The 17,500-nt window shown below is 33.4% G+C and overlaps 1 protein-coding gene across 4 annotated transcripts in view; it reads left to right on the top strand.

The window, feature by feature from the left end:
* Positions 1-17,500, top strand: part of LOC125036478 (phosphatidylinositol 4,5-bisphosphate 3-kinase catalytic subunit delta isoform-like) — a 23,375-nt gene that overhangs the window by 5,302 nt on the left and 573 nt on the right. For 2 of the 4 annotated variants that reach the window (XM_047629082.1, XM_047629081.1), the window contains exons 3-22: positions 2,168-2,486; positions 6,415-6,626; positions 6,954-7,182; positions 8,243-8,358; positions 8,923-9,039; positions 9,469-9,594; positions 10,110-10,239; positions 10,495-10,682; positions 10,966-11,190; positions 11,510-11,794; positions 11,953-12,132; positions 12,720-12,850; positions 13,027-13,170; positions 13,367-13,491; positions 13,648-13,795; positions 14,207-14,395; positions 14,571-14,713; positions 14,981-15,297; positions 15,600-15,719; positions 16,194-17,500. The exon at positions 16,194-17,500 is cut by the window's right edge and continues 573 nt beyond it. In XM_047629082.1, coding sequence (XP_047485038.1) covers positions 2,390-2,486; positions 6,415-6,626; positions 6,954-7,182; positions 8,243-8,358; positions 8,923-9,039; positions 9,469-9,594; positions 10,110-10,239; positions 10,495-10,682; positions 10,966-11,190; positions 11,510-11,794; positions 11,953-12,132; positions 12,720-12,850; positions 13,027-13,170; positions 13,367-13,491; positions 13,648-13,795; positions 14,207-14,395; positions 14,571-14,713; positions 14,981-15,297; positions 15,600-15,719; positions 16,194-16,319 — 3,348 coding nt within the window. In that variant the 5' untranslated portion in view covers positions 2,168-2,389 and the 3' untranslated portion in view covers positions 16,320-17,500. Of the gene's footprint in view, positions 1-1,634; positions 1,728-2,167; positions 2,487-6,414; positions 6,627-6,953; positions 7,183-8,242; positions 8,359-8,922; positions 9,040-9,468; positions 9,595-10,109; positions 10,240-10,494; positions 10,683-10,965; positions 11,191-11,509; positions 11,795-11,952; positions 12,133-12,719; positions 12,851-13,026; positions 13,171-13,366; positions 13,492-13,647; positions 13,796-14,206; positions 14,396-14,570; positions 14,714-14,980; positions 15,298-15,599; positions 15,720-16,193 lie in introns of those variants that run through there. The other 2 variants (XM_047629083.1, XM_047629084.1) reach the window with 2 other exon arrangements.

The following is a 17,500-nucleotide window of genomic DNA, read 5'->3' as shown; positions in this document are numbered from 1 at the left end:
TTTTGTGATTCATAAGAATAAGAAACTGTTGACTGAAATTGCACTTTCTGAAAATCCATTAGGTGTAATAGTGTTCAGCAGATATACAGGTCTTACTGAAAATACGAGGGAAAGAACCTACAAGCTGTATCCTTGTTACAGATTGCTCGTAGCTATAAAGTAATAGAAACACTCACTAAGACCAGTGATGTTATTTTTTTATTATTATTATTTTTTTTTTAATGCAGCATTGTGTTACTTGTGAATGACTTTGTCACTGTTGCATGAGTTATTTTGATGGTGGCATAGAACTAGCCAGAATGTAACTTTGCTGGCTTACAAAAAGTGGATGTGTAATGGCTCTTTACAAATTGCTATGAAAGGTACCAAACAGAATATCAAGTCATGTCAAATCTGGATCATTTAGGACAGTCTGCAGATTGGCAGGTTGAAGTGAAGTTCTGGCAGTGAATATATAAAAGGTGGTTTTTTCTCTTCGTATAAAGTGTTTCAAATTTTAACCCACTTTTCAAGGCCTATGTTGATTCTAACATGTCCATTTTTCTATTTAACTCTGCTACCTCTAATGGTATTTTTTTGACAGACCCTGTGCAAAAGTGTTTTGGCATGCTCTAGCTTAAATACTAACTTCGTAATTCTGATATTCAGGCTGAAGCCTAGTTAGTATTTAAGATAAATACAATGAAAATTAGCTTCATTTATAACATTTAATACAACATCTGGTCATATTTGAGAAATTAGATTTACGATATACCAACAAATGTAGTACCACTGTGACTGTAACCTTTTTAAGTGAAACACTGAGACTAAGTGACAATGGCCAGCTCAAGTAAATTTTTTTTATATGAAATGGTCATACATGTGAAAATTTGTGTAGCTTTTCATAGTTTCACATTTTGATACTTCATGCTATACTATTCATTTACTGACAAGATCAGGTTTGACAAAATTTGTTTTTATAAAGAGTTTAGTCTTGAAAGTAAATAATGCATGTAATGCATATATATGCCATGAATCACAATTCTGAAGATGAAAACTGGTAATAATTCCTCTGTGGTTAGCAGTATGAGCTAAAAGGACTGGAAAAAATGTTAGCATTCCACCAGTTTTTATAAAGATTGTAGTTTAGATTAACTAGAGACATTTTTAAAAATCTCTTTGAACTCACATGTTATATTAGAAGAATAGAAGTAGGAGTTATATGTATGGAATTCAGGAAAGTATGTTGAATTAGAAAAACCTCAGCTGTGAAGATGCTCTACAGCTGATCTGCAGCTGCTCAAACATGGAAACACCTGTCCAGTGGAACACTTGTGCTGCCATATCATAATAAAAAGATATGGTAGTAGTTTAACATGCCTTGATATGCCTGTGTTAACCTGCCACAGTCTGTTACATAACATCTAAAGTAGTGTATGAGTCTGAGCTTGACAAATACTTGCATGAAAATTTCAGAGGAAAATATCTAGTAGAGTTGTTACATGTTGCTGCCAATTAAGTATAACTTTTTTGTTTTTTGTTGTAATCTAATGGAATTTCACAGTTTGACACAGCTGATACAGATAAATAGTACAGACCTACCTGAAGCTGTTTTAGCATCCGTAAACTGTTCAGGATTTGAATACCTTCTGATTATCAAAGGATGTGAATCAGACACAGGAAACTGCTATCAGTGGAGCTGGATACTGTGTGCTGCGTACTGTGTATTTGGAGTAACGTGTAGGAATGTAGGATATACAAAGCTTAAATTCTGTTGCTTAAAATAAGATCTCATGAATTCTGTGCTGTCAGATCACGTTTTGCAAGATCTTTAGATAGCATCAAAAATCCAAAGAGGAAAGTGATATGAAAGTTTCAACTGTGTATTGATGAAAGTGCAAATAGTTAGCATACTGAGATTTTACCTTTTTTTTTTTTTTTTTTTTTTTTTAAGTGTTTCTCTCTAAAGACAGATATCCAGTCCTTTATTACTCTCATGTATATGATTTGTGATATTTGATTTTCAATTAACCTCATTATGATTAGTTTTTATATACATGCACACTATACTGCTGTTATATGAAGTTAATCTTTTATGTATATTGAATGTTTTACTTGTATTAAGATGCACATTGCAGCATACAGTTTGTGATATGACCTAATCTTTGTATCATTTCATAAACTTCAGATGAGCTTATTATTTGCATGATGTGATAGTTTGTGATGAAAAAGGAGCTTTCACGAAACAGTTGTGATGTAGACTGTCAAGCGACATGCAAATAGTGCAACATGTAGTCCCATAAAGTAAAAAACAAAACAAAAATAATCAAAAGAAACATCCCATTGTTGGCAAGGACTTGTGACGAAGGTACATGATCCTTAATTCTGTGCTGTGTAGTTGTGCGCAAAGATGAGGAAGACGAGTTTCCACGAGAGTAGCTATAGGGCGGAATACTGGGAAAAGCCCACTCGACGCCACACTGTGAGCGTTCCCACCATCACAAGTGGTAAGTGTTTGGTAGTAAAAGATTGGAGAAACAAGGAGACACTTAATGTTTATATAGCTTTTATAATTTGATTTGTATATGTATATTTTATATATATATATATATATATATATGTAATTTATATATATATATATATATATATATATATATATATATATATATATACATACATATATATATATATATATATACATATATATATATATATATATATATATATATATATATATATATATATATATATATATATATATATATATATATATATATATATATATATATATACACATACATATATATACATACATACATATATATAGATATATATACATATATATATATATATATATATATATATACATGTGTGTATATATATATATATATATATATATATATATATATATATATATATATATATATATATATATATATATATATATATTTTATATTTATATATATATATATATATTTTTTATATTTATATATATATATATATTTTATATTTATATATATATATATATATATATATATATATATATATATATATGTATATATATATATATATATATATATATATATATATATATATATATATATGTAGATATAAATGTGTATATGTATATTTATGATATATGTATATATATAAATATGTTTTTAATATATGTGTGTATATATTTATAATATATGTATATATACTTATAATATATGTGTGTATATATATATATATATATATATATATATATATATATATATATATAATGTATATTTACATATATGTATATATAGAATTTTTTTTTTGACTGTTCCTGTCCTCAATTTTTTTTCTTTTTTTTTTGGCCAAGATCATTATCCCTGGGATGTACGTATGATTCATAGAAAGCCAATAGAGCTTGCATGCATAATACTCTGTCTCTGCTTTAGTGTCCTACTATGTTTGTTCCCTTCCAGTGCCTCCTTCTCCTCCTCTAGATATATGAGTGCTAAACAGTTAGAGCTAAACAGAAATGTGGATTTGTTTATTTATTTATATCTTTAGTATTCTCTTTTTTAGTCATGTGTATACTAGAAAAAAAGGGTATTGGACTAGTAAAAACAACTTCTGTTATTCATTTATCTAACTTTATTTTTGATAAGAAACAGATCTATGGCATAATGTTCTACAGTTCATTATTTAGATTTTCTCTCGTAACTATATTTCATACAAGAGCTTGTAATTGAGACGACTCACTTTGGCTTTTCAAAATTTGATATTAAAAGGATTTTGAGACTAGGCTCAGAGTTCGGTGTTCATTTTGCAAGGACCACTTCCCTTCCGCTGATCAGTTTTTCCCCATTGAGGATTGATTCTTGGAGGTCAGACGTTGGAAAAAGTAGATTTTACCAGGTTTCCAGGTTAGCCTCGGTTGTTATTCTTACGTGATCAGATTTTTGTATTAATATGTGTATTTTGGTTCCTCATATGCAGTGCTTCACAGATCTGTTGGAAGAAATAAAACTGAACCATAATTTTTAAATATTTTTTTCTTTGTTTTAGTCTGATTTTTTATTAATGATAAACAAATATTTGTATGAAGTTGTCTTTTAATTATAAACAAATATTTGTATACATATACATATATGTCCTATGGCTTCATAGATTTAATCTATATAAGAATATATATATATATATATATATATATGATATTTTATATAGTTCTTTATGAATATGATAAGTCATTTGTTTACATATATTTTTTTTTTTTTTTTTTTTGTGTGTACTTGCACAATATTTTTTTCTTTTTTCTTTATATTGCTACTTATCAACTGTAATGATTTTCACTTTACTTCTTATATCCATGTTTTACAGGAATATACACATTTTCTGATTCATTGAAACTTGATACTTTGTAAGAAGGTATATTCCTACAGGTGCATGGATAAATATATATATAATATTTCAGGTCATTAAGTGTTTTTTTATGTGAAACTTGCATGCTGAATTCTTTTACGTGTTTGAATAAAATGAGTTTTCCATACACTGATTTATAATTCGTATGATATGGCTGGGGAAGCTTCTCTTAAAGGATAAGGGGATATAGTTTTCACTTTGTTACCGTGTTACACCCAGAGCGTTTTCTTTCATGAGTAGGCCCTCTTAGAAGTGGCTTTGAACTGTATTTATCTTCTTTTATCTGTATATTTATTTTGATTAAATTTTCACGTCAATTTTGAGATTGGATTTTGTGGTATTGTCTGCTATGTGTTGGGCTAAGTAAATTTACTCTTTTATCTGTTTTGCCAAGAAGAGAATAATCAGTGTTACTACAAGAATCAGAGTGTAAAGGACATTTGATCAGCTTGGTCTGTTTGCAGAATGCCTTTGGTCAGCGGTAATATATTACTTTAGGGTACTCCCTTCTGGAGCATTGCACTTTGTGATGAAATTGTATTTTTAATAGTTTATGGTTGTTGGTTGTTATTATTATTGTTATTCTTAGCGTTATTATTTTATCAAATTATTGTATTATTATTATTTGTATTATTTTTGCTATTACTTTCACTATTACTATTACTTCTATGATCATTATGATTATAATTGTTGTTGTTATTAATATTATTATTATTACTATTACTATTATTATTATTATTATTATTATTATTATTGTTGTTGTTGTTATTGTTATTGTTATTATTATTATTATTATTATTATTATTATTGTTATTATTATTATTATTATTATTATTATTATTATTATTGTTATTATTATTATTATTATTGTTATTATTATTATTATTATTATTATTATTATTATTATTATTATTATCATCATTATTATTATCAGTATTATTATTATCAATGTTGAGGCTATTAATAATAGGTACAAACCAGTTGATTCTTTTTTTTCTCTTGTCTAAAGAGAATGTAGAAAATGCTATGTATTTTTCTAAACAGCAAGCCATGATTTTGGTAAATGGATCTCTCATAATAGCTTCATGAGGCCTGGATCTGACTCACTCATACTGGAGATTCTGCATGTAAATTCAGGAAACGGGGCTGTGTGTTTTTAATTTTTGAATATATTTATTCTTAATTAGAAGTTTATCTTTTTATCTTTCTGACTTATAGCTGATAGTCTCTTATCATTTTGATGCATTTTATATCATCCGCATTGATTATTTCATCCTCTCCATCGATATAAGTGAATGTCAAAGAACTGAGGCTTCAAGATTCCCCAAAATTGAGTTGCCGCTTATTTGTTCATTTATTTATTTATTTTTTTATATATATAAATGTATAGAGATTAGATTTGGTTCTCCCCATGGGCTTTTCCTTCCAAAATGTATCATTAGTCTCCATTTTTTTTTTCTTTCTCTTTTTTTTTTATGCCGATTAACATCCATAGTAACAGTTGGTGAAAATCCAGCTGAGTCTCAACCCTGCTTGTAATTTTCACTTGCGCTGTTAGTTTTTGAAAGAGTCTCTAGCTGAAATTAGATTTTTAAGATATTGTTAGTCCATGATTTCTGAGTTGTGTTGGTTTGTATAATAATACTTGAGTTTCTTTTTGCTTTAGGCATTGTCATTTTTTGTGGAAAATTTCAAGAATTGTTAATCATAGCTTTATGATAGATTCATGATTACATTGTTCACAATCTTGAAATGATTGATGAGCTTGACAAATTTGCATTGCTGTGAATTATATTCAATCTCTTTACCATGTACTAGTTATGCTGTTTTCCAAATGAAAGAAATTTCTATTAGCTTTCATTATTTTCTGATATGTAATACATCTCTATCTCTCTCTCTCTATTTATGTATATATATATTTCTATCCCCCCCCCCATCCTTCCTTCCTTCCCTCCTTCCTTTTTTAAACAAGTTCAGTTGATTTGTTTGTTCAGTTCCTGAAATAAGGAAGGAAATAACCGGACCAACCTTCCACTCCAGGAGGCACCAGGGAAATGCCGACCGTTCCGATGGGGAGGCCCCGACCCCTCCCATACTCCTCCCAGCTCATGCAGGGCCTGGGCATGGAGTTGGGAGGGTTGAGGGGACCCCACAGTACCCCATCAACAGTACAAGTGGATTTCCTGATGCCCAACAGCATTATAATCCAGCACCATGTCAGCACAAGCGCCACACTTGCGGAGATTAAGGAGGTGAGTTAAGCCTTGTGTTGATGTCATAGGTCTTACTGGTTCATGCTGACATTTTAATATCTGATGGTTATGGTGTTTGAGATGATAATTTTGTAGGGATAGACTGATTGATACAAAAGATACAAAAATGGAATCCAGTTCTTGGAAGTGTTTGTTTATTTGTTCCCTTGATATTCAGTTATTTATTTTTTATTATTATTATAATTTTTTTAATAGTTACTCTATTAGACAATCACCTGTAGATATCTGTGGGGAGTAGATCCATATAAGGTCTGAGTTGACCATCTGCACACTCTATTCCTTTCAACTCACCAAGATTTTTCGCAGGAACTGTGGGAACGTGCCAGTGAGTATCCTCTCTTTGGAACACTGCATGAGCTCTCAGCTTACCACTTCGCCTGTGTCAGTCAGAGATCTGAGACCCTTGAGCTCATGGACGAGACCAAGTGTCTGCAGGAAATCAATCCTTTTCTCTGTGTGCTAAAGGTGGTGGAGCGGAAAGGCAATGAAACCGAGAAGTTACTTAACCTGCAGATTGGTCAGCTGATCGGCAAAGGTATGGAAGGAATACTGGATTGCTCTCTTTTTGTTGTTGTTGTTGTACTAGAATACCTCCACATGCCAGAAACACACAGAAGTATATGTGAAAACATTTTGTAAGTGCTCGTATTACCCACATTCATATGCCTGTTCACTTGGGAAATAGTCTTCTATTGCTATTATTATGTTTTTTTTTTCAGATAATGTTTATGAATCTTTGAAAGAAAAATATGTTAGTAGGACAGAAAATTTTAGCTTTGCTCTAAGTTAACAAGTTTGATACTGATGAATATTAGGACACAAGATGAATCATAATGAAAAAAAAATATTTATGTTTCATTCAGTGTAGGATAGATTATAACAGTAAAGATTCTGAGGGAAAGAATGTAATGATATATAATTCAAAAAGTGGATATACTTGCAGATAGAAACAGAATAATTTGTCCAAAAAAAATATGGTTAGACTCCAAGAAAGCATACAAGTCTTACAGACTAAGACCTGTAAATCATTGTTGATAAATAAACTTAGCTCTGTTAAGGTCACATCAGAGATCGCATTAGAGATAATTACATTAAAATCTGTCACATGTTAAGATATTGCTACTAAAATGATTGAAGCATAGTCATTAATAGCAGTGAGAAATCAAGGACCCAGTTTGAAAGTTCTTTAAAACACCTGAGTATGAAATAGTCACTCACAGTATTTGTTTAAACAGTAACATTAGAGAGTACCATTATTTTATATATAAGAAGACTATAGGCATGTGCCTATAGGGGGTAAAAACTATAGTAAGTAGCCATAATTTTTACCCAGATATAAACAGACAAATATTGAAACAGATAGTACTTCAGACAAAAGCATGACTAAATAAACATACAAATAAGTTTTTATTTTGTACATCCATGTTTAATACAACAGACTATACTTTTAAAAATATTTACATGTCACTATATGGTATGCATATACTATAGTGAATATGGTATGCGTAGGCCATATTGGCTTCATCTAATATTATACTAATATTGGCTTCATCTTTATGATGTATGTATTTACTAAATTAGCTTCATTTTTGCAGAACTTCAGAAGTTTGATGCCCTCAAGAATCCAGAGGTTAATGAATTTAGATGGAAGATGAAGGCTGTTTGTGATGAGGTTGTGGCATCAAGAAATAAACTCACATGGACTGAACAAGTATGTTTTGCATGATATATTCTCGTGTCTCAGATAGTGGCTGTCAGCACTTCAGAATTGTTGTGTTTGCTCTTGCTTGGTAGATATTTTTAAATATAATTTTACACAGGTGAGCTAGTGGTTTCTGTAGATATTCTAATGTAATGTAGCCAGATATAGAGAATTAGTAACACTAAATTAAGAATTTGGATTTTAATTACAAGAAACCATTTTGTGTGTAAACTGTTAGCTAGTTTTATAATATTGTAAATTTTCAAGCAACAGATGTATAAGTTATGGAAAAAGAAAGTTGATGATAATAATGATAATAATAATGAATGAATAAAAGATGTATAAAAAATATGAATCACCTGATCCTTTGAGTTTGCAAGTCTCAAACATGGAATTTTAACTGTTGATAAGATACTTATTTGCTTATTTAAAGATAAAGTGTGATTAACTTTTAGTTGATTAGTATATATGAGACATATACCGTGTGATATTTTTACATTTGTTTTTCATTTGGTATTATGAAGAATCATTGCAGCTGAAAATGTATTTATCAAAGGGATTTTGCCATTTCAGGTACAATATCAATACCCAGCGAGAATTGCAGCAAACGAACAGTTGCCGAACTATATCTTGGACAGGCTGCAAGATGAACAGCTTTTGTTGTCTGTACAGTTTGATACGGCAATGCAGGTGATAAACTCTTTCTCATTAGTATTACTTTTAAATCTTTCTTCTTCTTCTTCTTTTTCTTCTTCTTCTTCTTCTTTTTTTTCTTCTTTTTCTTCTTCCCCATCATCATCATCATCTTTCAGGTGATGATGATCATCATCATCTTTACTTTATGGCTATATTGAGTTCATAATTGTTTTATTGTCTGTAAAGGGAATTGACATTACCATAAGCTATAGATATATTATCTTGATATTTTGTGCAAAACCACAATAATTGTATTCCTATAACATACATATTCATATTTGTTGGATAAATTTTTGATAAGCCACTTAAACAGGTATCATATTACTTCTTCCTTAAATGTTTATGATTCTAGCATTCTTAATATGCTAAAATATGTTATATGTTATATGTAAATTAATGCCTTTGACCTTGTTACTTTTACAGGTGCAGTCTACTTTCACTTTCCGGGTCAGACCGGATATGAAGACAGTCGATTTCCTTGACATGGCACTTGCAAAACTCTCAATAACATTTGTGATAGAAGAAGCTGCAGAAAACTATGTCCTAAAGGTAAGGAATTGGGAAAAGTGTAAGTAGGATGGTAATGTGAGACTTTTTTGATTCATAATGTGAACTATGGAATTTAACCTGCATTATCTGGGCCACGCCTATAGCTGTCATAACAAACTGACTCATCACGCTGAGTATGGCTATAGGCCTCATGACACACTAGAGCAAGTTGAGTGGAAAGTTCTGCTACCTGTAGCAGCCTCCTGGGCCAAATGGCAGGATGGTTACCATATTCTGTCTATGTATATTTTCAGCCTCTAGCTGCATGAAAATCAATAAACTGATTATTACTATTATTATTATGAAATCACCAGAGTCAGTGACGCCAAGAGATTTATGATACAATCATTGACAGGTTAAACCAGTGCAGTTTTAGTAATAGGGCATTTAGAGTTTTTAAAAAACATGAAATTTAGACAGTTGTTCTGATTGTTATTTTTTTGATTGTCTGTTTCATTTTTCTCTTTGAGCCCTCTGTCTCACTGTGTTTGTTGTTACATTCTCTTATTTTGCAGACACCTGGAAAGGAAGAGTACCTGATAGCCGATGTGCATTTGTCGCAGTATATGTATATCCGTGAATATGTGTGCCAAGACCAGTTTTCGCCAATTCCCCTAGTCATTGTTCATCGAGGAACGATTCAAGGTGAGTGTTGTCATTGATTCAGATGACATCTTACAGGTGGGAAGATTTCTGCCTTGTTCTTGATGGTTCTGTAAAGACAGTTCTAGATATCTTTCTTTTTCAGTAATGTTTATTATTATTTGATTATTTGTATTGAGCCTTATACAAAGTAATATTTTTGGTATATAAATCAACAGGAATATTTTCTTGAGTACATTATGTTACTAGACATCTCATAAGTTTTCATTGCATGTATTTATCCTTTCATTCACACAGTCGACATTGATAACATCTGTGAAAGGATTGCCGATGGAGTTAAGCACATGAGGAACTCCTTCTCTGGCATGACGCTCAGCAAGAAGAAGAATGTCACCTTCATTTCATCGTGGTCCATTACGGATCGCTTCAGCTTCCAGATTGGGACAATCACCAAACTTAATCTGGATTCAGACGACCAGAAGGAGGTAAAGAAGGATATTGATAAAGGTGCAGAGGAAAGAGAAGGAATTAGCAAAGCAAGATGCATGATTGACATGACATTGTGATGCATTTGTCTAATTCTGGAGAGAAAACCAATCTTACCTTAGCTATTCTTGTGCATATTCTTTTTCTTTTTTGTTTTCTTTTTCTGTTTTTTTTATTTTAGCCCTGGTGAAGATATTAATGTAAAGTTAGATATCTACAAGAATGTATTATCACTCATACCTTAATCTGAATATATTCATTTGTGAAATTGTGTATTCCTAGGTGGTAGTAGAAGCTGGCTTGTACCACGGCAGTAATGCCTTGTGCGAGACCCAGACTACACAGGAGGTCAGCGTACGGGATGGAGAGGCTGTGATAGAGGAGACGCTCAGCTTTGGCATTGATGTCTGCAACATTCCCCGGAGCACCCGTGTCTGCTTGGCCATTTATGAAGTCACGCGTAGTGCCAAAGCCACCAAAGCGAGATCATCTATCGGCACAAGGCCGGTGAGTGAGGCTCGAGGAGGTTTTGTTAATTCGTTCATGGGTTCATTTGTGTGATCTTTAGAATAGGTAGTTTTTCTCTTTTTATCATGTTTCTCTTTTTATCATGATTCACTCCTGTTAGATCAGAGTTAGTTAAAAGTGCATAATTTCTTCACTTTTTTACAATTTACAGTACTGTTCAAGAAAATGTACTTGGTTTGTGGTTTTATGCAGAGATAAATTTCTCTTAAGAGTATATTCTAAATCAACTCTCATTTCTCAATCTAGATCCCTCCTTTTATGTTAATTTTTAATCAACCCTTTCCATTAACACCTTCAGGAGCTGTACAAGAATCCCCTTGCATGGGTCAACACGGCAGTATACGACTACCGCAACCAGCTGAAAGGAGGATCTATGTCGCTTTATGCATGGAAGATCTATGAGGATCAGTCAGGAGATGTGGGCATGCCAAACCCCCTGGGCACCCTGGTCAGCAACCCAGACCATGATCAGGCTGTCACGCTGACTGTGTCTTTCACGAAATACCACCCAACATCAGCCATCATCTTTCCATCGAGAGACAAGATCATATCTACGGCAAAGGAGAATCCACCCACAGATGAGGTGTGTTCACATTCTATCTTAAAAGCTTCACACTGTTTAGTATTCTCTGTTTCAGGAGGACTGCTATCTATGATTTTACGTATATATATAGTTTATTTTTCCTCTATTTTTCTAATTCCTTCCTTTCTTCATTACTTCTTTACTTCATTCCCCTGCAGATGGTTCCAACAGTAAGTAAGATGGATGAAGTTCGTCAGATAGCCGAAAGAGACCCATTAACAGAGCTTCATGAACAAGAGCGTAAACTGATCTGGTCACTGAGGAATACCTGTCGACAAAAGATCCCACATCTTTTACCAAAACTCCTGCAGTGTGTGGAATGGGATAACAATGCAGAGGTAAGATCCCCTGGAGAGATTTCTTTCATGTTTGCAGTCATTTGATGGCGTTCTCTTGACAGTGATGGCTGCCTTCAATTCTAACCCATGGGTGCCAGGTCCACTATAGTTTTCTCATGTGGATTTCTGTTTATACATAGAAGGCCCCACAAGTGCATAGTCACCAAAGAGTCACTTAGTAGGCCTAGCTGACCACCATTCCTTGAATTTTCAGGAAACATTTTTTTTTTTTTTCTGAGGCTTGTAGGACTAATAATTGAATCCTTGATGACAAAGCTCTTGTTGAATCATCTATCTGTAACCAGATTGATAACCTAAAAACAAAGTGGATATAGCGCTTATCTCTGTTATATCCGGGCATCAATGGGATTAATGTTTAAGAGAGATGTTAATTTGATTATGTTTCAGTTTTTAAATATGGAGAAAGAATATTCATTACAGGCTAGACTTATATGAAGTCTAATGCAGTAAAGAATTCATAATGACTTTGCTTAACTGAATACCTATTTCCATCACAAAAGATATATTTGCAAAACCACATTCTTGCATAATATTCAGACTACTAAATGAGAGACTGCACATGACAGGTGGCAGAGATGATAGCACTATTGGAAGAGTGGCCCAAACTATCACCAGACCGAGCGTTGGAGCTTCTAGATTACGCCTACCCTGAACCCGCTGTTCGAAGTTATGCCATAGAGTGCCTAGCACCTATTAGGTAAGTCTTGGACTGTCAGTTGGTTTGGAGAATAGAAGGTTGTTGAAATCCATGAATATAGAAAATAACAGAGATAATTTGGTATATATATATATATATATATATATATATATATTTTTTTTTTTTTTTTTTTTTTTTTTTTTTTGGGGGTATTTGATTTGCTTTTCTCTCAACAGTGATGATGACCTGCTTCTCTACCTGCTGCAGTTAGTTCAAGCTCTGAAGCACGAAAATTACCTGTATTGTCATCTAGTTGAGTTTCTCCTTAATAGAGCCCTCAGGAATATGCGAATCGGCCATTTCTTCTTTTGGCATCTGCGGTGAGTGCAGGAATGTACTTGGAGAGAAATGAATAATTTAGCTAGATAGTGTGAAAAGATATCAGTGAGATATTTTTGGTAGGGTTCCTTTTGCCTCCCTTTTTCTGTTAAATATATTTTTAATGTCTAGTCATCTAGAATGTTTACTTGTGATTCTGACTGTGTCATTTAACAACTATTAACTTTTCCTTCACAGGTCAGAGATGCATGTTCCCTCTGTATCCATTCGCTTTGGTCTGATACTGGAAGCGTACTGCAGGGGATCTGTGGAACATATGAAGATCTTGCTCAGACAGTTAGATGCACTGAATAAGTTTAAAGGTAACCATAATGGATTTATTGTTTTATTCTTTTTTTTTCCCCCCAATGCTTTCAAGTATCAGAACCTGGAAATGTGATTTTGTCATATCATATAATAATTCCTTGCCTTGTGTAAATTTCATTACACTTTACTAAAAAAAATTATAACTCTTCCAGAGGTCAGAGGCGTTGTCAATGACAACCGTTCAGTAAGAGACCGCGCTGAGAGGATGATGAAGGAGTACATGAACCAACCCCATGCCCGCTCTGCCCTGTCGCACTTCCTCAACCCCATAGATCCCATGTATAGAATCAGCAACATCAAGTAAGTAATGGGAGTGTGTTGATTTTTATTTATTAATTTGTTGACTAATTTCAGAGAAAGTGTATTATATGTCTTCTCTTCTTCTTTTACTAATGGAACTTTAGGTATCACCTGTACATTTAGAATGTATAGGTGATATCTAAAAATGTACAAAACTTATCAGAAATAAAACAAAACAGAATAGTGTAAATGACTAACTGAAATGATAAAGCAAGTACTAAACAGTGCTATTGTCTCACCCATCAGGACAGTAATTGTAAAGATTATTGTAAGAATTCAAAAGCAACAGAAGGAATATTTGCTTAGCCGCTTCCTCAGCAGCGGTATTGATGGTGATGTTCTCTGTGATAAATACACATCAGAAAATCCCAATCCATTGTTCTTCTTTCTTACCACCTATTTCACCTGCAGCTCTGACGAATGCAAGTTCAAGGACAGCAAGATGGCCCCTCTCTGGCTGGTCTTTGAGAACGGGGACTCGCACGGCAAGAAGATCTACCTCCTGTACAAGTACGGAGATGACCTTCGGCAGGATATGTTGACTCTGCAGATGATCAAAATTATGGACAAGCTCTGGAAGGATCATGGGCTTGATCTCAGGTATTTTTACTTTTTCTTTTATTTTCTTTTTGTAGGAAATGAATTGAGCTGTCCATTATAGTGTGGATATAGGAAAAAGTACTGTTCAGGGTGTTCCTTCAGTATGTTTTGAATTTAGGATATTTTTAGGTGATATGTAACCCATCTGATTATTAACAAAGTTTTTGTTTTTCAGAATGAATCCATACAGCTGTATGTCTACAGACAACCGGGAGGGTATCATTCAAGTGGTGCTGAATGCCGAGACAATTGCCAATATACAGAGGAAAAAGGGAGTGTTCTCAGCCACTTGTGCATTCAGGAAGGGGTCTTTATTGGGTAAGTCTCCCAAAGTATATCATAGAAAATTCATAGCAAACCAGGTAAATGTACTCTTTATTAGAAAATATATGAATTATTTAATTGACTAATCAATTTGGATATGCTGCCTCTCCCCCACTCATGACCTGTATGATTAACAACCATCCATGTATACAACAGGCAGGTAAGAAAAAAAACTTCTGTTAAGGGGAATGGCTGTATATACATTCACCTTATTTGTAGACAAAGAATCTTTCCTTACAAACTCTTTGCCACTTCACACAGCCTGGTTGAAGGATCACAACACCACAGAAGCTATGCTGAACAAGGCCATTCAGGAGTTCACCCTTTCATGTGCTGGGTACTGTGTGGCCACATACGTTCTCGGTGTGGCTGACCGTCATTCAGACAACATCATGATAATGAAAAACGGACAGCTGTTCCACATCGACTTCGGTCACATTCTCGGACACTTCAAGGAAAAGTTTGGCATCAAGCGAGAGAGGCAGCCGTTTGTCCTGACTCATGACTTCATCCATGTGATCACCAAGGGCAGGACGCGCTCGGAGGAATTCATACAGTTTAAGTCGTACTGTGAGCAGGTAGGTTCAAGACATACTAGTGATTTATACTTTGTTATTTTTTTTGTAGAAATTTAAGTGGGTGTTGTCTATAGGTAGGTAAAAGTTCAAAAGAGAGTCATATAGGACTCTCCATTTTAAGAAGATAATTAGAAGTGCATTACCAGACTGATAAATGCAAACTTTTAAATACTAGTATTGTATAGATATAGAACATTCTGAAAAAAATCAAGTCAACGTTCATGATCACCAGATGATTATCGTTTGGCACTCATTTACATGCCCAGTAATGGGGAATAACTTTTCCTCCCTCCTTTTCACAGGCCTTCCTAATCCTGCGACGCTATGGGTCCTTCATCATATCACTGTTTGCCATGATGATCTCGACCGGCCTGCCTGAGTTACAGAGCGAGAAAGATCTGGACTACTTAAAGGAAACTCTTGTAAGTAGAATAGCAGTAGTGATGGTAACTTCCGTTTCAGGGTCATCTGCCAGATGTTGACAATAAGAATGATGAAAAGGAAAAAAAAGTGTGTTTGCCTTATTGATTCTTTTCTTTGTCAGGGACTCTGAGGGTCAAGTTAATATTCAATGAAATGTCAAAGTGTATTGTCTCTTGTCATGGCAATCTAAAGAATGCATTCCTTTTCAAGTTGTATAACTCATTTATAGGTTTGTTGTTCATTTCTGATTATTTTTCTATCCCAGTTAAGGATGATTATGGATTTTTCTTTTCTTTTTCCTATTATTTATTTATTTCCGCCCACCTTGTTGTCTTTTTGTCTCCTGTCTATATTCTTATAGTTTTTCTTCCCTAGGTCTGTTTTTTAGGAATTTTGTTGCTTGCATGATATGATTCCTTCTGTATATAATTTTTGTAAAATTCGTAATCCAAGCCATCTCGTGTTCTTTCCAGAAACTGGACCTGACGGAAACCGATGCCTTGGAGCACTTCAGATCTAAGTTCGACGAGGCTTTGTCAAATTCGTGGAAGACCTCTGTCAACTGGGCCATCCACTCCATGGCCAAGAATAACCGTTGAGAAAGGCCTTCCATTAGACCTTTCCTATGTGAAGCTGTTAGATTTGGCAGGAAGAGTAAAGCTCCCAGAAGGCAGGGTACACATGGCTCATAAAGCAAGATATGTGTGTATGTGTATATATATGTATATATGTGTGTTAAAATGTTTATACATATGATACACACACATACTACCAACAGTTTTCACAGTACTTAAGAAGCAAAAAGGATTTTTTGGAGTCAATTTGATTAGTTGTAGGCAGGACTGGAATACATGTTGAGTTGGTGGATGATCATAGTCTTCAGATAATTTTACTTTTAAAAAGTTCCTATGTTGTAAGTTCAGCTTGCTGTTACTCTCTGGTGTAGTTTAGTGGTGTACCACTTTATGTACCATATAAGAAATCAGAGTTCTATATCAGACTGCACAACCTTACAGATGACCGGTGATACCAGCCTGGTGTTTTTATCAGTCCTGCGACTAAATGCATGCTGGGGAATCATATTGTATATAGCAGTTATGCTATGTTCTGTACATGAAATGCATATTACATTAAACTCTTGATTTCCTTTACCTACCTGATATTGGAAGGTAAAATGTGTCAAACATAATGGAGTAACATTTGTAACCTGAATTTTATTTTGTTATTTGTTGAGGTTTCTGATCCACATGGCTTTAAAAGCAATATTTGGAATGATATACAAATGTTTATAAAACTAACATGTTACATGATAATGTGCATGCATATGTTGTACATCTCAGGCCAAAGGAATTGTATCTAAAGACAGAAAAGATAGAAAGAAAGACAGAAAGAATTTCTTTGGTTGAGGTTCATCCTCCTATATCACATCACCTGAAGATAAGATTATGAAGTAGATGATAAGAATTATGCTTATGTATGTGAAACAGTCAAATTATATTAATTCAGATTTCCTCCTGGACTTTACTGATTTACCAGTAAGTTGTAAGATAAGTTCCATGTCACAATTTGGTGAATAGTCTGAGTAATGTTTGCATTTCTTGCATGTGTTGTAAGGGTGTCATATGAGCTGTGTATGGTATATTTACTGTATCACAGCTACTTACAAATTAGGTTATATTGTGTTATGTAGACCTTGACTTCAGTTCAACATCATATCAGACGTTACAGAAGTATGGAAAGATGTCTGTAGTGACAGTAACTCGTAGTGCTTATATTGAAT

This window comes from Penaeus chinensis, chromosome 21, assembly GCF_019202785.1.
Source record: "Penaeus chinensis breed Huanghai No. 1 chromosome 21, ASM1920278v2, whole genome shotgun sequence".
NCBI classification, from domain to species: domain Eukaryota; kingdom Metazoa; phylum Arthropoda; class Malacostraca; order Decapoda; family Penaeidae; genus Penaeus; species Penaeus chinensis.
The sequence above is the reverse complement of the archived record's forward strand: the minus strand, read 5'-3'. Positions and strand labels throughout refer to the sequence as shown.